The 22,740-nt window shown below is 34.7% G+C and overlaps 1 protein-coding gene across 1 annotated transcript; it reads left to right on the forward strand.

The window, feature by feature from the left end:
- Window positions 1-289: 289 nt before the first annotated feature.
- Window positions 290-22,267, forward strand: LOC132757025 (NADH dehydrogenase [ubiquinone] 1 beta subcomplex subunit 5, mitochondrial-like). The gene is made up of 7 exons (XM_060748208.1): window positions 290-303; window positions 7,596-7,668; window positions 10,816-10,882; window positions 12,418-12,479; window positions 17,385-17,491; window positions 20,205-20,257; window positions 21,913-22,267. The coding sequence occupies exons 1-7, from the start codon at window positions 290-292 to the stop codon at window positions 22,005-22,007; spliced, it is 471 nt and encodes a 156-aa protein (XP_060604191.1). The 3' UTR covers window positions 22,008-22,267.
- The last annotated feature ends 473 nt before the right edge of the window (window positions 22,268-22,740 follow it).

Consider the following 22,740-nt stretch of genomic DNA (forward strand, 5'->3'; position numbering starts at 1 on the left):
CTTAGATGTTTAGCATGAAACATCTTCTAATGGTTGTCTACCAAGTTTGTTCAAATAAAAGCCCTGGGGTTTAAACTGGCCCCGCTCTGTGGGGCCTATATACAGGTGAGCGACTTCAGGGCCATCATGGCCCTCTTGTTAAAGTTTAAAATTTATGAGAATTTAGGTGGCAAATATTATCACTTCAATGTTTTTGTTTTATTTTCATATAGACAGAGTTTGACAGACTAATTATTTAGGACAGTTGAAAATCCAGTTCAGGGTGCTTGTCAGGAAGATACCATTAATCATGAGGAATAACAGGTTAGTTTATAAAAAAAACATACAATTATGATAGTAGGGGTGGCAGGATAGGTGTGATGCCAGAATTTTAAGTTTTCAGTTCCCAACAGGTTTACCCTTTGTTTTTGTCTTTTCATTTGTCCGTCTGAAACCATTTCTACTTTTTTATTACCTTCTAACTTTTTATTATGCCGGAGTTATGCCCCTTTTACTTTGAAAATAATGTGAAATTTTAGGTTTTCATTCATTATCTCCCCAACGGTATTACACATTCAACTTAAACTTGATATATGAATATGTCATGAAAAGATACAGGTCAAGTTCGAATTTGGTCATGGTTAAATGATTTTTGACAGAGTTATGCCCCTTTTACTTAGAAAATAATATGAAATTTTCAGTTTCCGTTCATTATATCCCAAATGGTAATACACATTCAACTCAAATTTCACAAATGGATCTGTTGAAGGAATGCAAAGGTCAAGTTTCAATTTGGTTCATTATCTCCTCTAGGCTATTAATCCTCTTGAACTTTGAAAAAAATGAAGAAATTTAAGTTTCCGTTCATTATCTCCCCAATGGTTGTACACATTCAACCCAAATTTGACATATAGATACATCTTAAACAGTTAAGTTTGAATTTGGTCGTGGTTCAATGATTTTAGACAAAGTTATCTTTCTTGAATGTTGGAAACATTTTGAATTTTCGGTTTCAGCACTCGTACTTTTGTGGAATGAATGTAGCCGTTATTATGGCTACAAATATGCGATATGCAAATTACAAAAGGTTAACAATGAATAGTTTCAGTGCCTTGAACTTTGTATAAAAATGGTTTGTGTTAACATTGACTAGTTTTAAGGGCTTTGAACTTAAAATGAAAAAATAATTTGTGCAAACAAATTTGGAACTAAATACTATAACATCTGAAATTTTGGCTGCATGTGTGGGCATCCGTGGCGTGACGACACATTTCTTGTTTCTATTTTTTGTGTCGCCTCTACGGAGTAGTGGCGACATATAGGGATCACTTTTCCGTTGTCTGTCTGTCCGTCTGTCTGTCTGTCTGTCTGTCTGTCCGTCTGTCCGTCACAAAAGCTTGTCCGGACTACTCCTCAAAAACTACTGGTGCAATTTCATCCAAACTTTACAGGAATGATCAATACCAAATCAAGTTGTGCATATTGTCAGTATTTTCCGGTTCAATGATTTTTGTCAGAGTTATGGCCCTTTAATAATTTTGATTTTTAAAAGTTTGTCCGGACTACTTCTCTTATACCACTAACGCAATTTCAATGAAACTTTACAGGATTGATCTGTAGCTCAAGTCCTTGCGCATATTGCACGGGTTTTCCGGTTGAATGATTTTTGGCCGAGTTATGGCCCTTTGATCAAAAGGTATTTTTTTCTGTGTTGCCAGATACACAAAAGCTTGTCAGGACTACTCCTCATAAACTTCTGGTGCAATTTTATCCAAACTTTACAGGAATGATCAGTACCAAGTCTAGTTGTGCACTGTCCGTCTGTCTGTCTGTCACAAAACTTGTCCTAACATAAAATTGGCCATCATGAGGCGACACATGTGATTACTGATCGCTCTTGTTCTTCCAAAACTGCCGACACATGTGATTACTGATCGCTCTTGTTCTTCCAAAACTGCCTACAGCTACTCCTACTGTTTGCTTGAAATATAAAATAAGTAGGGCCTAGAAGAAGAACCATATCTTTTGACTTTCAACAAAGACATGATTGCTATAAAAGAGTGTTACAAGAATAGAGAAATATTAACAAATAATTTCTCATATTCTCAATGTGCCATGAATTAATGACAAAGTATGCCTAGACACAAAGTACTGTTTTGAAATCCAAATATATATAACTTTCATATTTCTAGCTGTTTACTTGGTGTTTGTGTGTGATAAGTTTTCCTGATATTAGTATGTCACATAAGTCTAAGTTAAACCTTTAACCTTCAAACATGGTCATACTCATAACAAATATAAACCAAAACATGTAAAATATGTCAATGAATGACAAATATATTGACTGGACATGACTGTCAATGCATTACCATATCATGTCAGACTTTGGACATTCAAATATGAATTGGACCTTTTGCCTCCTGAACTTAATTTTGTTCATTATATGTCATTTTAAAGACGTTTTCGGTAGTTTTTTATGCGCATCGTTATGCGCTTCCAAGAAAGATAATTACGGATAATTACTCTTAAAAAAGAAGGTCAAGTTGAATAGTACTCGGATAACTGTTTAAATTTCGGCTATAAGCAAAAAATGAGTAAATAATACTGAATAAATAGTTTTAAATGTTCAGGAGGAGGTCAGTTCGAAAGAATAAGAGGTCGTTCAGACAACATCAGATAAAGGAATTCTGCTAAAATTAGTACGACAGCAATGATGATGATTCTGCGGGCGTTACCCCACCCACTTGTGGTATAGTGACGAAAGCACAGGGGGAAGACGCTGTGATCTGACATTATCCCGGGCCCCCTCCCCCCGAAGGCCCTGCTACAACCCATAAAAAATATCAATGCAAGTTGATTTGCACAATAAAAATTCATAAAAACAATATTCTGACACGTTTCGACGATTTTCATTATACCCCTATACTATATATTATAACAAGGGTACCGTCTTCTGTGCGCTTCCAGCGCTTTGATACTGCCCAAGTTCATATCTATCGTCGAAACTCAGCCAAAACTCAATATAATTTTAAAAACATGGTCTCGATCAACGCAGCATTGATAAATGTATGTAATAACAACAGTCAATTTTGGAAATGTTGGCAACTTATTTTGATACAACTCCCGAAATTGCCGGTGACTTGAAATCTGACAAGATCTGATTCACGTAAACATTGAAATGTTCACGACTGAATTGCATCAGAAACGCTAAGATGCGTAGAAATTTAATTGCATCTGTTAAAACAAAATATTCAATAAACATTACCACAAAAATACACTCCGAATATATTTCCTATCGTGGCGTAACGATCAAAGTATAATCCGATATTCCCGTCTTTTCTCATGCCTCCATTACACAAACTTGACCCGGAAACGGTAATGCACAACTCTGTATGGTTCTCGTCCTCGCTTATACGACGGCGTACGATTCGGTACCAGTACTTTGTAAACATAAACACGTGTAAATAAAGCGCCAATTTCGAAAGTTTGTCTAGAACTGTTTTCGCACATTTTCTGTCGATATAGTACAGAAATCACAAAATGTCAATAGTTTCCTGGTAAACATATTAATAAAACACTGTATTTGTACACTGGAGCTGCCAATATTTTATACACGTGTTTATGTTTACAAACATGTAACTCAAAAGGGATTTGACAAAAAGTCATTAAACCTTACGGAAAGGTTGCTCAGCATATTTAGTTTTGCACCTCGGGTTTTGCTAGTGGAATTATCCAGTATTTGTATAGTTATTTCCCTTGACTTAGTAAAAACCGTTTCATTATAATATTATTTTTTCTTGAGTGCTTGAGTTAGAATCAACCAACTTTACAGGAATAATGATCAACATCACTAAATTACAGGAATAATGATTCACATCACTGTGAAGCTATGCACCTGGGACTTTGAATGTGGATTTTTAGCTCACCTGTCACAAAGTGACAGGGTGAGCTTTTGTGATCGCTTTTCGTCCGGCGTCCATCCGTCCGTCGTCCTTCGTCCGTAAACTTTTACTTTAAATGACATCTCCTCATAAACCACTAAGCCAATTTCATCCAAACTTCACAGGAATGTTCCTTTAGTGGTCATCTTTAAAAATGGTTCAAAGAATTTAATTCCATGCAGAACTCTGGTTGCTTAGATATTTGGCATGAAACATCTTCTAATGAGTGTCTACCAAGTTTGTTCAAATAAAAGCCCTGGGGTCAAAATTGGCCCCGCCCCAGGGGGTCATTGATTTTCCCTATATGCATATTGTAAAAACTTAAAAAATCTTCTATTAAAGAACTCATAGAGCTAGAGCTTAGATATTTGGCATGAAACATCTTCTAGTGAGTGTCTACCAAGATTGTTCAAATAAAAGCCCTGGGGTCAAAATTGCCCCCGTCCCAGGGTGTCATTGATTTTCCCTATATGCATATAGTAAAAACTTAAAAAATCTTCTTTTAAAGAACCCAAAGAGCTAGAGCTAGGATATTTAGCATGAAACATCTTCTAATGAGTGTCTACCAAGTTTGTCCAAATAAAAGCACTGGGGTCAAAATTGGCCCCGCCCCAGGGGGTCATTGATTTTCCTTATATCTGTATGGCAAAAACTTAAAAATCTTCTTTGAAAAAACCCATATAGCTAGAGTTTAGATATAAAGCATGAAACATCTTCTAATCAGTGTCTACAAAGTTTGTTCAAATAAAAGCCCGGGGTCAAAATTGGCCCTGCCCCGGGGGTCATTGATTTTCCTTTTTTGTGTATAGCAAAAACTTAAAAATCTTCTTTGAAAAAACCCATATAGCTAGAGTTTAGATATTAAGCATGAAACATCTTTTAGTAAATTTCTACAAAGTTTGTTCAAATAAAAGCCCGGGGGTCAAAACTGGCCCTGCCCCAGGGGTGTCATTGTTTTTAACTATATGTGTATAGTAAAAACTTAAAAAATCTTCTTTTAAAAAACCCAATGAGCTAGAACTTAGATGTTTAGCATGAAACATCTTCTTATGGGTGTCTACCAAGTCTGTTCAAATAAACAAATATAAGCCCTTGGGTAAAAATTGGCCCTGGAGGTGGGGGGGGGGGGCTATATACAGGTGAGCGACCCATCATGGCCCTCTTGTTATGTATGTGAATGACATCACAGATAATGTCAAATCAAACATTAAAATATTTGCTGATGATACAAAATTGTATACACCAACTAGCAAGTCGGATATGATAATGACTCAATTATGAACTGAAAAATGGGAAATGAACTTTAATGTTAATAATGTAAGGTGATGCAAATCCTCAAACACAGTATGTATTTAATAACAAGACTTTATCGGATACTCAAGAAAAACGTGATCTAGGAGTTATTTTTGAAAAAGATCTTAAATTTAAACAAACATATTTCTACAAAGATTAATAAGGCAAATAGTATTTTAGGTCTTATTAACAGGTCCTTTAAGTTTTTAGATGAAAACACCTTAGTTTGTGAAATTGTATACAGCTTTGATTCGTCCTCATGTTGAATTTGCAAATGTTGTGTGGAATCCATTTTTAATAAAAGACATATCAAGTCTAGAAAAACTTCAACAAAGAGCAACAAAACCAGTTTCATCATTAAAAGATCTGACATATATTGACTGTCTTAGAAAGCTTAAACTGCCAAGTCTAATACATCGCAGATTAAGAGCGGACATGATTCAGACTTTCAAAATCGTTAATGGCAAAGATTACTGTATTTTTTAAATTTTTTTAGTTATTCAGCACCAACAAGGGGACATAATTTAAAACTAGAAATGCCTTGTAGTATAACAACTCATTGCCTACATCACTTTTCAAGATGTGTAAAATGTCCTTAACATACAGTAAAAAAATCAACACAAATAACAATTCTGTGAAAATTACAAATTACAAGAGGTACGGGATCCGGCCCACGCAAATGATAAAACAAAATGATGTTCGCGACATCCAAGTTTCAATTAAAAATGTCACCAGTGCCATTGTTTCTGAAAGCACATTTTCGAGTTTTCAATGTCTCCGGATCATAATTATAACCATAACCATTTTTATGCCCCCACAATGTGGGAGCATATAGCGTTGCACTTGTCCGTCCGTCCGTCAGTCCGTCCGTCAGTCAGTCCGTCCGTACGTCCCGAAATCTTGTGAACGCAACTCCTCTTAAACCGGATGGCAGATTTTGCTTAAACTTACAAGGATGAACAACCTTAATGTGTAGATGGCAGTAAAGGAAGGAATTTTCGCTGCGACCAAATTTAACAGAATTATGGCCCTTTGTTGATTTTTTCACTAGATACTATGTAGAAATTTTGTGAACGCAACTCCTCTTAAACCGGATGGCAGATTTTGCTTAAACTTACAGGGATGAACAACCTTAATGTGTAGATGGTAGTAAAGGAAGGAATTTTCGCTGCGACTAAATTTTACAGAATTATGGCCCTTTGTTAATTTTTTCACTAGATAATATGTTGAAATTTTGTGAACGCAACTCCTCTTAAACCGGATGGCAGATTTTGCTTAAACTTACAGGGATGAACAACCTTAATGTGTAGATGGCAGTAAAGGAAGGAATTTTTGCTGCGACCAAATTTTACAGAATTATGGCCCTTTGTTGATTTTTTTCACTATATACTATGTAGAAATTTTGTGAACGCAACTCCTCTTAAACCGGATGGCAGATTTTGCTTAAACTTACAGGGATGAACAACCTTAAGGTGTAGATGGTAGTAAAGGAAGAATTTTCGCTGCAACCAAATTTTACAGAATTATGGCCCTTAGTTGATTTTTTCACTTTATACTATATGTAGAAATTTTGTGAACGCAACTCCTCTTAAACCGGATGGCAGATTTTTGCTTAAACTTCCAGGGATTAACAACCTTAATGTGTAGATCGTAGTAAAGGAAGGATATTTTGCTGCGACCAAATTTAACAGAATTATGGCCGTTTTGTTGATTTTTAGTTTTTCAACTTGTGGCACATGTAGTCCAAAAAATATTTGACCTAGAGTCATAAGATTGACAGAACAGTGGCGTGTGGGGGCATCAGTGTCCTATGGACACATTTCTAGTTCTGTGTGTTTTGAAAAAGGTTACCTTTTTGCTCCATTTTTCGTATAAAGGCCTCGAGAGTTGACCAGTTTTCGTAGTATAAAACTTACCCACAACATTTTCTAAGTTATTTTCCACTAATTTGCCACCCAGAAAATAGATTTTCACCTTTTTACTAAATGCCACTTATTTTCCACCTTCAAAATAAACTAAGTTTCATTTTTTCACCAATTTCCACCCTTTTGCTACCATGAAAAAAGTCTTATGTTCAAATTTCCAGCTCTCAATGCCACTTAAATGCCACCAAAGGATTGTGGCATTTTGGTGGTAATTTTGCCACTACAGTGGAAAAAGAGTGGAAGGTGGTCATTTTTCCAGTTAATGCCAACTTTTTTACACTGAATGCCACCCTTTTTGGTGGAAATAGCTGGCAAGTAGTGGCAAATCTAGGGTCTTTTAATCACTTTAAGTTTTGGTATTTATACTATTTACTTACTAGTAGATAATGGTATATTTATATACCACATATTGTTATGACCAGACCAGTAACTTTAACATTACCATTCTATATTTCAGTGAGGAATATGGGGGTCATAAGATGGTGAAAGGGGCCATCCAAGTTTCAAAAATATCAATTAAAGATGACCTTGTAAGTAACTATTGTTATTTCTATTTTAACCTGTCCATGGGAATTAAACACATAATGATGTCATCATTGTAGGGATTATTTTGATTGAAAATAAAGGAGAAAAAGAGGCAGAAGGTCTGTTATTATGCTCCCCGAAAAAATTCGGGGGAGATATAGTTTTTGTCGGGTTGTCCGTTCCGTCCGTCCGTACGCACGTCCCAATTTCGTGTCCGGCTTCATAACTTTGTTTATTTGAAGTGCGGATTCTAAAACTTTTTCACAGAAATGATCACCATAAAATTTAAACGACGTGTTCGCGCGGCAAACATTTGGGGTAGCTACCTTGAAGGTCAAGGCATCACACAGCATGACCTTGCAGCAAAATTGTGTCCGGGCCCATAACTTTGTTACTTTTAAGTCAGATTTAACAACTATTTCACAGAGATGATCACCCTTATTTGAATTGACGTGTGGCATGCAACATTTGTTGTCACTACCTTGAAGGTCAAAGTCAACAGCATGACCTTGCAGTAAAATCGTGGTCCGTCCCATAACTTCGTTTATTTGAAGTCGGATTTTAAAACTTTTTCACAGAAATGATCACCATATTGAGACAATGTGTCAATGCACAACATTTGGGTTGTTTTACACTTTGAACTTTGTTCTGTGACATAACTTTTGACACTACAAGAGGGTATACCTTCATGTGTCCAAAAACCTATTCGGGGAGCATCAAACCCGGTTCAACCGGCTCTTGTTTAAGGAGAAGTGATTGCTACAGTGTCTTAAACTCATCAGACAAAAATCATATTCGGATGATTTAATGAATGCTTTTTAAATTAATTAGGCAACTTAATTTTAGTTTGTTGGGTTTGTTTCATTTTTAAACCGTTTTCCCAAACGAGTAGATTTCAGGTCATATAGGCGGGGGGCCCTGCTTAGTAAATAAAACTTCCCTTACTTAGAATATGAGAAGGCATACTTACTTACTTTAGATAATGAGAAACAGTTACTTACTTACTTAGGAATTATGAGAAAGTATTTGTAAAGTGTTTTGTATTCCAAGTAACTCTTTTTTATGGTAACCACTAACTTGGGGCTGCTTGGGGGGAAAATTTGTCTGTTTCCAACAAACAGTTTTTATTTTTTTGTAAAATACTATTATGTAAGCAAGTTTACATGTAATTCGGTATAATTTATGTTATGTATACCATACTAACAAAAATAATTACTAGGGCTCTTATTTCACAAATTATGGAGGAGCAAAGAGCAAATTCAGGGGATTTTTTTCAACCTGGGAAGGAAAAGGTTTAAATTTTTTAATAAAAGCTCATTGTTGTGAGGGCCAGATATGATCAGCAAAATATTTAATGTGTTTTCTTTTGTACCAGTGAAGGCCTGTAAATCATTTGGTAGGATTTTAGGTCAAATGGATCAATTTAAGGTTTTTTTTTTAAACATATTTTTTAAGCCGATTTGCAAACAATTGTTTGAAACTTGATTTTAATCACATCTGAGTCCACTTCCTGGATAACCAACCAGTACAAGATGTCATATGAACAAATATGATCGTGACCCGATTAGGGGCTTGAACCCATGATCCTGGGGTTGAGGTTTAGACACAGGGTTTTTAACACCCCTTCCACATGTAATAATAATATTACTTTGTTGTGGATATCTAATGTGCCTACACTATAGATCGTACACTCCCTTTTAGTTCAAAATTTACACAAATATTCATGCTAATAACAAGGCAATGCCCAGAACCTATATTCTCTACTGTGCAGGGTCAAGCTCATCTTGGAGGTCAAATGTCATAACAATTTGTTGTCCTTTCTATAAATCATAATTCTACCACCTGAAGTTTCAAAATGTACTCTGTGAAGTTCCCGAACAAGGGGATTAAAGAACCTTATTCCGCCACTGTGCAGACTTCAATGTTAAATCACCTTTCACCCTTGAAGGGTCAAAAATTTCGACAAAGGTTCAATGTTGCACATTAAATAATATTACATGTACTATTTTTGAAGGCCAGTAAAAACCATTTAGCTCATTTTTTTTTCAAAAACAAAAATTTAATTATTACTTTACACTATGTTAAAATCATTTTTTGTCCATCTTTAAGAGATATTTGAATATTTGTCCACTCTGTGACAGCTATTTAAGTTGAGATATTTGATGTAGAATAGATTAGTCAAAAGCTATTAATTTGGTTTTATTAGCGAGCTCGACGAGCTGGCCCGAAGGGCCTGCTCGCAAAGCGAGCTTTACGGTAACGCGAGTACCTGCTAAGTGATGGTTTTTTTGAAAATTTCGTCCAAAGTACCGAATTTGGACACATCGCAACCTTTCGAATTTAAAGATAACGATAAAAACTGAGGAATTCTGGCTGAAAACGGATGTGCATGTAGACTGGTCACCCGCCGCACGTCTATGGGAACCATATTGGACAGGGAACCAGAATAACGGGAAGCTGTGTATAAAAAATGAAAATCGGAGGCGCCATTTTGTTTGGAAATCTGAATAAATAAAAACATTTTTTTTGTCGAATTTTTTTGTGAAACTATCTAGAATGAAAGAAAATGGTCTAACTAAGAAAATGAATTCGAACACCAATATTCTTTTATTCAGTTGTTAACGAAATGTACAGACGTTTAAAGTATTGTTTACGTGACGTCACAATGTAGCGCCAAACAACGCGTGCAAACAAACAAATCAAGTACGCTATTTTAATGTAGCAAACGTTTTAAGTTTTTACATTCATTTCACTTTAAATAATCTTTATTTCGCTTGAAAAAAATTATAGAGTGAAATAAAATAAAATAGTTTTATAAACGTTTTCAAAACTCGTTATTCATTTCACGACAGGGGCGGAGCCATATTTAACACAGTACGTGTGACGTCACACGCACTCGTCACTGCATTTGAAATAAAAATGAGCGATTATTTCATACTATTTCACGTAAAAAGTACATCGAGCTCGCTTTGAGGCTTTGCCTTTTTCATATTATAACTCACTGGTCAAGGACACCAAGGACGAAAATGTACTTTTACCTCTTTTTGTTATATCATTTTCCTTCAAGTGGGTAAATACAAAGCACAATGTTAACCCTATTTGTCATTCAGCCACATTTTGATACTAAAATTGATATTTATGTTTTATTTCAGTATTATTTCCTAGGGCTAGGAATAATTCCAGCTGGCTTGTTTATCACATATCTTAATGTTACACAAGGTAAGTTGAAATCAATCATTATTCATAGTAAGACAGAGATTTTGTTTTGCTTTTTTATAGCCGTTATTGGGTCATATTCCCAATTGAAAATAGTATATTATTTTTCCAATCCACAGGAAAAAATTCCCAATTGAAAGTTTTTTACAAATAAAAATATTTAATAAAAATTCTAAAATCTTTGAAAAAAAAGGCTTCTTCACTGTAATTGTGCTTAAATGTTTGAAGATGCCAATCCTACATGTAGATAGAAATTATTTATCCATTTAAAATTCACTCATGCATTTTTTCCCAATTTTTAGCTCACCTGTCACAAAGTGACAGGGTGAGCTTTTGTGATCGCTTTTCGTCCGGCGTCTGTCCGTCCGTCGTCCGTCCGTAAACTTTTGCTTTAAATGACATCTCCTCATAAACCACTGAGCCAATTTCATCCAAACTTCACAGGAATGTCCCTTTGGTGGTCACCTTTAAAAATTGTTCAAAGAATTTAATTCCATGCAGAACTCTGGTTGCCATGGCAACCGAAAGAAAAATCTTTAAATACTTCTTTTAAACAACCCTAAGAGCTAGAGCTTAGATATTAGGCATGAAACGTCTTCTAATGAAAGTCTACCATGTTTGTTCAAATAAAAGCCCTGGGGTCAAAATTGGCCACGCCTGGGGGGTCATTGATTTTCCCTATATGCATATAGTAAAAACTTAAAAAATCTTCTTTTAAAGAACCCAAAGAGCTAGAGCTAAGATATTTAGCATGAAACATGTTCTAATGGGTGTCTACCAAGTATGTTCAAATAAAAGCCCTGGGGTCAAAATTGGCCCCGCCCCGGGGGTCATTGATTTTCCTTATATGTGTATAGCAAAAACTTAAAAATCTTCTTTGAAAAAACCCAAAGAGCTAGAGTTTAGATATTAAGCATGAAACATCATTAAGGAAATATCTACAAAGTTTGTTCAAATAAAAGCCCGGGGGTCAAAACTGGCCCTGCCCCAGGGGTGTCATTGTTTTTAACTATATGTGTATAGTAAAAACTTAAAAAATCTTCTTTTAAAAAACCCAATGAGCTAGAACTTAGGTATTAAGCATGAAACATCTTATGGGTGTCTACCAAGTCTGTTCAAATAAACAAATGAAAGCCCTTGGGTAAAAATTGGCCGGGGGGGGGGAGGGCTATATACAGGTGAGCGACCTCAGGGCCATCATGGCCCTCTTGTTAACAAAAAACCGCTGAAATTTCCAATTCAATGGGTATGGGTCATGTTCCCAAAATCCTGGAAAAAATCCCTGTAAGATGTAAGTTTATTGTGTGGGTTTTTTAGTCCCTCTGACACTATTACTGTGGTTACTCTCCTTTGTATAAAATAGAAAAATAACAAAGTAAAAGAACCAGCCTCTGTGGTCGGGGGGTTAGAGTCGATGACTTCTAATCAAGTCACCATTCTGGCGTGGATTCTGCACAGATGTACAGGCTGGTCTGGTTCCTTGCGGGTCGCAAACGCACTATGTTGGTTTTGTCGTGACACGGCTTATTTAATTTCAGGTCCTGCTCAGTTGGTAGACACACCTGAGGGTTATGTTCCAGAACCACACGAGTACCACAGAGTAAGTTCATTATTACCATAGAGTAAGTTAATATGTACCACAGAGTAAGTTAATTAGTAACACAGAGTAAGTTGATTATTACCACAGAGTATGTTAGTTTAAACATATTTTATTTCTCAGAATATATATACATGTTATAATTCACAATATACAGATGCAATTCAAATATTCTTAAAAAACAGGATTAGAATGAAAGACAACATGTCTTATGAAATTCTTCTCCTAAGTGAGTAATTGACATGTAATAGGCGCTTAAATAATTACATATTTTATAATCTGAGACGAATATAATATAGAAAAAAAATCTTGAAAACAAAATATATTAGAGAAAAAGAAAACACAGAAATTGATATGTATTCAAATGCTTTAAGAAACATTGTATATGTCATGTATGTTCCATTGAATAAATTTAGGATGAATACATATTTAGAATGAATATATCAATAGATTTAATTAACATTCAAATAAATATTATCATACAAAGTAGAATAGTATTTGACAATAACACAGAAAGGTGAAAAGGTAGTGAAAAAGGAGAAAGATTAATAATGAGGTATAAAGATAAGGAATATAATGTTTAAGTGTTTGGGTGTTAAATGAATCTTTTTGTCTCTTGGATGTAAGTGTGTACGTGTGAAAAAATTATGTCATTAGTTTGGTCAGAAAGGTCTGGGTTGCCTAAAAGTAGAACATTTAAATCAATGTCAAAGTTATTTAAATTTCGAAGTAACTTTTGTCGAGCTGTTTCAAATTGTGTACATTCGAAGAAGAAATGAAAGTTATTTTCTATTTGGCCGCAAAGACATAAAGGTGATGCAGTTATGTTTTTCAAAAATAAATGGTAGTTTAGAGAACTACACTTTGTTCGAAGTCTTGTATGAAGAATTTGAAGTTTTCTTTCACCAGACAAGTAATACTTAGGCGTGTGCCGTATGTTTGTCTTCAAATTTTGTTTAAATGATGTGATAGTTGGAAGGTTACGGACGTCGTGTGGAAGATTATTCCATTCCCTTATTGCAGTCGGAAAAAAAGAGTTAAAATAAAGTGTTGTTCTGGCATATATACCCGGAATGTTGTCAATATTTCTTAGGTTGTACCTGTCATTAGTTGTTGTTGGGATTATTGAGGAAAGATAATCTGGAGCTAGTCCGTTTTGAATTTTAAAAAGCAGCATCATTCTATGAATATATCGTCTTTCTTCGAGAGATTCCCAGTTTATTTCATTTGAAAGATGTTCGAGTGAAACAAGTCGTGTACATCCGGAAGCAATACGAGCACTTTCGTTTTGGATTTTGTTTAGTTCGTTTAATTCACAACTTGTATCATTTCCCCATTTAACAAGAAATGGACGTATCTTAGAAGCGTAAATTGTCTCTAGTGATTTTCTATCTAGGCGGAATTTAAGTTTTCTAATAATAGTTACCCTACTCCATGCTTTATTTGATATATAATCTATATGTGAGTGCCATGTGCAGTTATTCGAAATTAAAACTCCAAGATGTTTGTGGTCGGAAACTTCAGTAATAGTCTGATTATTCATTTGTAGTTCAGGGTGTTGATTTGGATTTCTCTTTCTAGAGACTAATAAAGACTCAGATTTAGAAGGATTAAATGAAACAAGCCATGTATCTGCCCATAATGAAATTCTGTCTATATCCGACTGTAATGTGATAGCAGCTGTTTGTGGATTTTCAACAATTAATTAGTATCACAGAGTTAGTTAATTAGTAACACAGAGTAAGTTAATTAGTACCACAGAGTAAATTAATTAGTACCACAGAGTAAGTTAATTAGTACCACAGAGTATGTTAATTAGTTAATTAATTAGTACCACAGAGTATATTGATAAGTACCACAGAGTAAGTTGATTAGTACCACAGAGTAAGTTGATTATTACCACAGAGTAAGTTAATTAGTACCACAGAGTAAGTTAATTAGTACCACAGAGTAAGTTAATTAGTACCACAGAGTAAGTTAATTAGTACCACAGAGTAAGTAAATTAGTACCACAGAGTAAGTTAATTAGTACCACAGAGTAAGTTAATTAGTACCACAGAGTAAGTTAATTAGTACCACAGAGTAAGTTAATTAGTACCACAGAGTAAGTTAATTAGTACCACAGAGTAAGTTAATTAGTACCACAGAGTAAGTTAATTAGTACCACAGAGTAAGTTAATTAGTACCACAGAGTAAGTTAATTAGTACCACAGAGTAAGTTAATTAGTACCACAGAGTAAGTTAATTAGTACCACAGAGTAAGTTAATTAGTACCACAGAGTAAGTTAATTAGTACCACAGAGTAAGTTAATTAGTACCACAGAGTAAGTAAATAAGTACCATAGAGTTAGTTAATTAGTACCACAAAGTATATTGATTACTACCACAGAGTAAGTTGATTAGTACCACAAAGTAAATTAAATTAGTACCACAGAGTAAGTTAATTAGTACCACAGAGTAAGTTAATTAGCACCACAGAGTAAGTTGATTAGTACCATTAAGTAAGTTAATTATTACCATAGAATAAGTTGATTAGTACCACAGAGTAAGTTAATTAGTACCACAGAGTTAGTTAATTAGTACCACAGAGTAAGTTAATTAGTACCACAGAGTAAGTTAATTAGTACCACAGAGTAAGTTAATTAGTACCACAGAGTAAGTTAATGGTGAAAAGACACCTTATCAGGATAGAAGAAGAGGAAAAATGTCGCTCATCAATAAGTCCCATTGGCCAATTGTTTTTAAAATGGTTTCTAGATTTTTAGTAGTAAAGCACAAAGAAATTGGTATTTTGTCTTCCATATAAAATCTAAATCATGAACCAAAAAGCAAAAGATGGTTTATCTATATACCAATTTTGTACCATTTTGAAAACTGTTTAAGATCGCAAAAAAGCTTAAAAGCTTTTTGTGGAACTGATGTCATTTTAGGTCTTAATAAAATTAATGTTTCATGTTTAAATACCTCCAACCTGTATTTTTATAAAAACCTGACTCAGAAAATGGTGTTTTGCTTACATTAGAAAGGCCTGAGGCTCTGCATATTACTTGTTCCTTATTTTACTGAAATAGACAGTGTCAGGAAAAAAGTGAATTACTTACAATTAAACAGATCTATTTATTTGAGATTAGACAGACTGTTTTTAGTCTCAAAAATAATATTACAGTGTATAAGAATCTTACACCGGCTACCGTACAGATCAGAATATCTAGCTCGAGGGTGACTGTTTACGGCGGTAATGAGGCTCTGATGAGTTTCCGCTAGACAGTTACCCGAGAGCACGTTCTGCTTCGCTGCACAAAATGGCCACCAGAGCTAAAAAATAGAAAAATCTTGTCCGCCCTTCACAGGTCAATCTACTGGTGGGATTTCAACCAAACTTTACAGGAGTGATCAGTACCATCCATAGTTGTGCACATCACTGGCCTGTTATTCTTTGCTGCACAAAATGGCCGCCAGAGCTAAAAATAGAAAATTCTTGTCCGCCCTTCACAGGTCAAACTACTGGTGGGATTTCAACCAAACTTAACAGTAGTGACCAGTACCATCCCTAGTTGTGCACATCACCGGCATGTTCTGCTTTGTTGCACAAAATTACGGTCAGAGCTATAAATAGAAAAATCTTGTCTGGCTTTCACAGGTCAAGCTACTGGTGTGATTTTAATGAAATTTCACATGAGTGACCATACATAGTTTTGGGAGACTTATGTTTTTCGTTTGAAATAACTTGTTTTAATAAGACAACGTGTCACGTGCAACAACCGGATCCATATCTCCAGAGTCAAGGTCGCACTTGCTCATTCAAAATCAACATTGTCTATTTGAGGGTATATGTGGTGTCTGGTCCATAACATTCTTTTCCATGAAGGGATTTTGATCATTTTTGTCACTAATAATTACAATATTGAGACAATGTGTCTTGAGCAAAAACCAGTCGCCTACCTCCAATGTCAAGGTCACAGTAAGAGGTCGTATATTAACAAAGTCTGTTACAGGGTATATTTTGTGTCAGGTCCATAACTTCTTCAAAGATCAAGGAATTTTGAAATTGTGTTGCACAAATGTTCACAATAATAAGACAAGGTGTCATGAGCAAAACCAGTAGTCTACCTCCAAGGTAAAGGTTACAGTTGTAAATCTTAACATGGTCTTTTAAATGGTATATTTTGTGTGCAGTCTATAATTATTTTATTGTTCAATGGATTTGAAATAACTTAGCAAATATGTTCACAATAATGGGACCATGTGTCATTAGCAACATCCAGACTTCTACCTTCAATGTCAAGGTCACACTTGAGTGCCAAAGCTTAACATTGTCTGTTCTTGGGTATATTTTGTGAGTGGTTCATTTTGCACAATTGTTAACAATTATAAGATGACATGTGATGCGCAACACCTAAACCCTTACCTCAAAGGTCAAGGTCACACTTGGAGGTCAAGGCCTAAAATAGACTGTTACAGGGTATAATGCCAAGTTAGGCCAATGCAAATAAAGGTCATTGGTGAATTAACCACATACATTGTTTGATGACTGGACACAAAATGTACCCTGTAACAGACCATATCCTCTGTTTGAAATAGTAATCACAAGTATACAAATGGATTTCTTTTGACACATACACAGGAGTTATTACATTATATTTCTTTAATGATTTTTTTATACTGGCATGTGCAGATCTAGAATAATATATAGTATGTTTTTTTTTATAAACTAAAATAAAATATTTATATTAAAATTAATGTAAATATGCCACTGTTACAGGTAAATGAAGTAAGTGGTATATTCCTCCTATGGACTGTTGTATTTTTATATTAAAATCCCTTCAAGTATAAATGAAAAGTTCAAAGCAGGGTAAGTTCATTTCAGTTGAACAGGTTAAAGGTAAAGATATATATTTATTTTTCCAGTTGCCACTGACAAGGTTACTGGCTAAATATGGAGTTGAACCTATTGAGAAGAAACATGAAAGAACTTTATACTATCTTCATAAAGCAGATGAAAAAAGAAAATCTACGTAAGTTGTGTACATATACTCATCACATTTAACCAAAGCACAGGAGGGTAATAAAGTCATTTAATAACACGATAATACACTAGTGTAATAAGAATTTAATATGATGTCATTTTAATGTGAGGAAGCTTTCCAGCTAGCTATTAAAACATATTGGTTCTACTCAGGTGACTGTGTGTGCCTGAAACAATGCATGAAAGTCCCCTGAGATCGCCATATGACCTTTACTGTCTAGATGTGATAGAAAATCAAATCACAAACGTGAATCATGCATCTAGAGTCAATATTGGCTTTGATAAGTGAATCATGTGTCTAGAGTCAATAATGGCTTTGACAAGTGAATTGATAAGTGATGTCAATGTGAATCATGTGTCTAGACATGATTCACTTATCAAAGCCAATATTGACTCTAGACACATGATTCACACATCAAAGCCAATATTGAATATAGTGATTGAGTGATTGAGTATAGAATCAATATTGGCTTTGATGTGTGAATCATGTGCATAGAATCAATATTGGCTTTGATGAGTGAATCATGTGTCTAGAGTCAATATTGGCTTTGATGAGTGAATCATGTGTCTAGAGTCAATATTGGCTTTGATAAGTGAATCATGTGTCTCGAGTCATTAATGGCTTTGATAAGTGAATTATGTGTCTAGAGTCATTAATGGCTTTGATAAGTGAATCATGTGTCTCGAGTCATTAATGGCTTTGATAAGTGAATCATGTGTCTCAAGTCAATAATGGCTTTGATGAGTGAATCATGTGTCTAGAGTCAATATTGGCTTTGATAAGTGAATCATGTGTCTAGAGTCAATATTGGCTTTGGTAAGTGAATCATGTGTCTAGTCAATATTGGCTTTGATAAGTGAATCATGTGTCTCGAGTCATTAATGGCTTTGATAAGTGAATTATGTGTCTAGAGTCAATATTGGCTTTGATAAGTGAATTATGTGTCTAGAGTCAATCATGGCTTCGATAAGTGAATTATGTGTATAGAGTCAATAATGGCTTTGATAAGTGAATCATGTGGCTTTGATAAGTGAATCATGTGTATAGAGTCAATATTGGCTTTGATAATGGAATTATGTGTCTAGAGTCAATATTGGCTTTGATAAGTGAATCATGTGTCTAGAGTCAATATTGGCTTTGATGAGTGAATCATGTGTCTCGAGTCAATAATGGCTTTGATAAGTGAATCATGTGTCTCGAGTCAATAATGGCTTTGATAAGTGAATCATGTGTCTAGAGTCAATATTGGCTTTGATAAGTGAATCATGTGTCTAGAGTCAATATTGGCTTTGATAAGTGAATCATGTGTCTAGAGTCAATATTGTCTTTGATTAGTGAATCATGTGTCTAGAGTCAATATTGGCTTTGATAAGTGAATCATGTGTCTAGAGTCAATATTGGCTTTGATTAGTGAATCATGTGTCTAGTCAATATTGGCTTTGATAAGTGAATCATGTGTCTAGAGTCAATATTGGCTTTGATAAGTGAATCATGTGTCTAGAGTCAATATTGGCTTTGATAAGTGAATCATGTGTCTAGAGTCAATATTGGCTTTGATAAGTGAATCATGTATCTAGAGTCAATATTGGCTTTGATAAGTGAATCATGTGTCTGGAGTCAATATTGGCTTTGATAAGTGAATCATGTGTCTCGAGTCAATATTGGCTTTGATAAGTGAATCATGTGTCTAGAGTCAATATTGGCTTTGATGAGTGAATCATATGTCTAGAGTCAATATTGGCTTTGATAAGTGAATAGTGCATCTAGAGTCAATATTGGCTTTGATAAGTGAATCATGTATCTAGAGTCAATATTGGCTTTGATGAGTGAATCATGTGTCTAGAGACAATATTGGCTTTGATAAGTGAATCATGTGTCTAGAGTCAATATTGACTTTGATAAGTGAATCACGTGTCTAGAGTCAATATTGGCTTTGATGAGTGAATCATGTGTCTAGAGTCAATATTGGCTTTGATAAGTGAATAGTGCATCTAGAGTCAATATTGGCTTTGATAAGTGAATCATGTATCTAGTCAATATTGGCTTTGATGAGTGAATCATGTGTCTAGAGTCAATATTGGCTTTGATAAGTGAATCATGTGTCTAGAGTCAATATTGGCTTTGATAAGTGAATCATGTGTCTAGAGTCAATATTGGCTTTGATAAGTGAATCATGTGTCTAGAGTCAATATTGGCTTTGATGAGTGAATCATGTGTCTAGAGTCAATATTGGCTTTGATAAGTGAATAGTGCATCTAGAGTCAATATTGGCTTTGATAAGTGAATCATGTATCTAGAGTCAATATTGGCTTTGATAAGTGAATCATGTGTCTAGAGTCAATATTGGCTTTGATAAGTGAATCATGTATCTATAGTCAATATTGGCTTTGATAAATGAATCATGTGTCTAGAGTCAATAATGGCTTTGATAAGTGAATCGTGTATCTAGAGTCAATAATTTTCTACAGCTAAAGATCCACAATATATGTAAAGTCTGGGAAAGCAGTGATCCCTCGGAAGCATTTATAAAAAATTACATGAAAATTTCATGCTTGGTTTGATAAAGTCATTCATGAAGGACAGTCAAACCATCAACTTTATATTCTTCTTTTTGACAGGTTGTTTTCATATTGTCTGAATATTCAAATAGATTTAATTGTATTGAAAATGTGTTTATATACATATATTTTGTATAATTCAGTATACTGCAAATGGAGGTAAGATGTCTCCAAAAAGAGAAACCTGAAAATAAAGGTAATTGTCTATCTTAATTGTCTGATTTTAATTTTATTTACAAGATTTAACACTGTTTTTAGTTAGTTCCTTCGGATTTTACTGGAGTGAACTTTAAATTTTCCCACCGTCTGCCATTCCGCATGACAGAATAGGGATAGGGAGCCATCTCACTGTGAAAAGAACACAAAAAGGACAATAGAATTCATTCTGTAACAATAAAGTATGAGGCCTACTGTTATGGCTCTTTATTAAACAAAGAGTAGGCACTTCAGTTTTACCTTAACTTTTTAGAAAAAAAATATAGAAGTGTTTAATATCTGGACAAACATGACATAACAGTGCAAAATTACACTGCATCTGTGTTTGTGTCAAGTATCATGACTCTGAAAGTTTGACATAATTGTGCGTCTTCCCTTACTTAAAAATATCACAGAAATGTACCTATTGCTTAGTTATTTCCGTGGCCGAGTGGTTAAGGATGTTGACGTCAAACCACTTGCCCATCACAGCTGTGGGTTCGAATCCCGGCAGGGACTTTGGATTGTTTTATGTGGGGAAGCTATCCAGCTAGCTTACGAAACGTCGATGGTTCTACTCAGGTGCCCGTTCGTGCCTGAAATAATGCACGGAAGGGCATTTGAGGTCTTCCTCCACCAGTAAAGCTGGAACGTCGCCATATGACCTCTATTGTGTCAATGTCACGTTAACGAGCATGGGCGTCAGCGTAACCACTTATGTTCAAGTTTTTGTAATACCTCAAATATTTTCATAGTCCATTGACATATGGCTTTGAATTTTTGCACACTTATTCACCATCATGACCCCAACCTGGAAACACAAGGAGGTAACTCTATCAAGCATTTTGACAGAATAATGCCCCTTTTTCGACTTAGAATTTACGTAAAAGTTTTTGTAATACCTCAAATATTTTCAAAGTCCATTTACATATTGCTTTGAAACTTTTCACATTTGTTCACCATTATGATCCCAACCTATATACAGGAGGAGGTAACTCTATCAAGTATTTTGACAGAATTATGCCTCTTTTTCGAGTTAGACTTTACGTTAAAGTTTTTGTAATACCTCAAATATTTTCAAAGTCCATTGACATAAGGCTTTGAAACATGTTGAAATTTAATACTCTTCATTGAGAGCATAATAGGACTCTCTCCAATGCCTATAATTGTTATATGGATTTAAATAAAAATTTTGCCTTTTTCTTTACTGAGAAAATTTAACCTTATTCAAGGCTTTTTCTACTATCAAGCACTAAGAATAGTCAAGCGTTGCTGTCCTACCGACCAACAGCTCTTGTTTGATGGCAAATGGCATGTATACATTCCTTTATTATGCCATGCTCATCAGTCCTACGAGTTTTGTACGAGAATGATGTAAAAAATGATGTTAGACTTAATAATTAATATATGTGACGTCATTTTGTCAGTTTTTGCACATTCTGTTGTTAAGGGGGCCGATTATGATTATGAGTTTTTAGGCCCCGCGCCACAAACTCAATATTGGTCATGTGACACTCGTAATAAGTTAAAACTGTTTTCAACTTTGTTATATAGAAACCAAGTGTATTAATTGATATTTAATATACATTTTGTATAGAAACCAAGTGTATTAACTGATATTTAATATACATTTAATGTTCATTATTTCATTTACAGGATGGTATTATGTACCAACACAAGGTCAGTTTAAAGAAAGGGAAGACATGTACGGAAGTCAGGAGATGGTGAAGGCTAGAGAATTAGGGAAATAACTTGTTACTAAGATATGTCGTACAGGATTATTATGAAACAAAGCCACTTATTATTTTAATGCATTGCTTTTGAACTTTTAATGTGGTTTATTGACATAATTTCCTCTTCACAGTTTTAGACATAATATAGATATAAGAGGATTTTCAAATAAACTTTCAGTAACCTGAATTAAAGAAGAATTGAAGAATTAAGTGTAAGATATTGTATGAAACATATTGTTTTGCATCAAATTTTGTGAATAAACATTGAGTAAATATTGTTCCTTATCAATCTATATTGTTGCTGTGTAATGCTTTGGCTATAAAAATGTGTACAGAACCATTAAGGTACGCTATAGGAAAATACTCATCATAAATAGGTTTTAGTCTGAAAGGTAGACTAGATTCAGACTACTAAAAGTAATGGTAGAGCTGTACACATAATTTTGTGTATTTATTAAAGAAAACATATTCAATTTTTATGTTGACCTTTTTTTTAGCTCACCAAAACCGAAGGTTCAGGGTGAGCTATTAGTATCAAAGGGGGATGCCCTGTCATCATGCGTCAACATTCATCTTCTTCTCTGAAACCACCTGGCAGATTTACTTCCAATTTAGTCTGACAGTTGCACTTAAATTTACTCATTATGCTCAGCGGATTATAGGAATGGCCTCAGTCAGTCCGCCATCTGAGCTTACATATGAGAGCTATTCGCTTCATTCCGTAGTTAAATATTTTGACTCAATATAGCCC

Source organism: Ruditapes philippinarum, unplaced genomic scaffold (genome assembly GCF_026571515.1).
Source record: "Ruditapes philippinarum isolate M1 unplaced genomic scaffold, ASM2657151v2 ctg2422_1_1_1_1, whole genome shotgun sequence".
NCBI lineage: Eukaryota > Metazoa > Mollusca > Bivalvia > Venerida > Veneridae > Ruditapes > Ruditapes philippinarum.

Bases quoted from the DNA above. Each gene is read 5' to 3' on its own strand.
- LOC132757025 (XM_060748208.1), top strand. The intron at 17,492-20,204 runs GTAAGTTGTGTA...TGTATAATTCAG, and splicing joins GATGAAAAAAGAAAATCTAC to TATACTGCAAATGGAGGTAA. The intron at 20,258-21,912 runs GTAATTGTCTAT...TTTCATTTACAG, and splicing joins AGAGAAACCTGAAAATAAAG to GATGGTATTATGTACCAACA.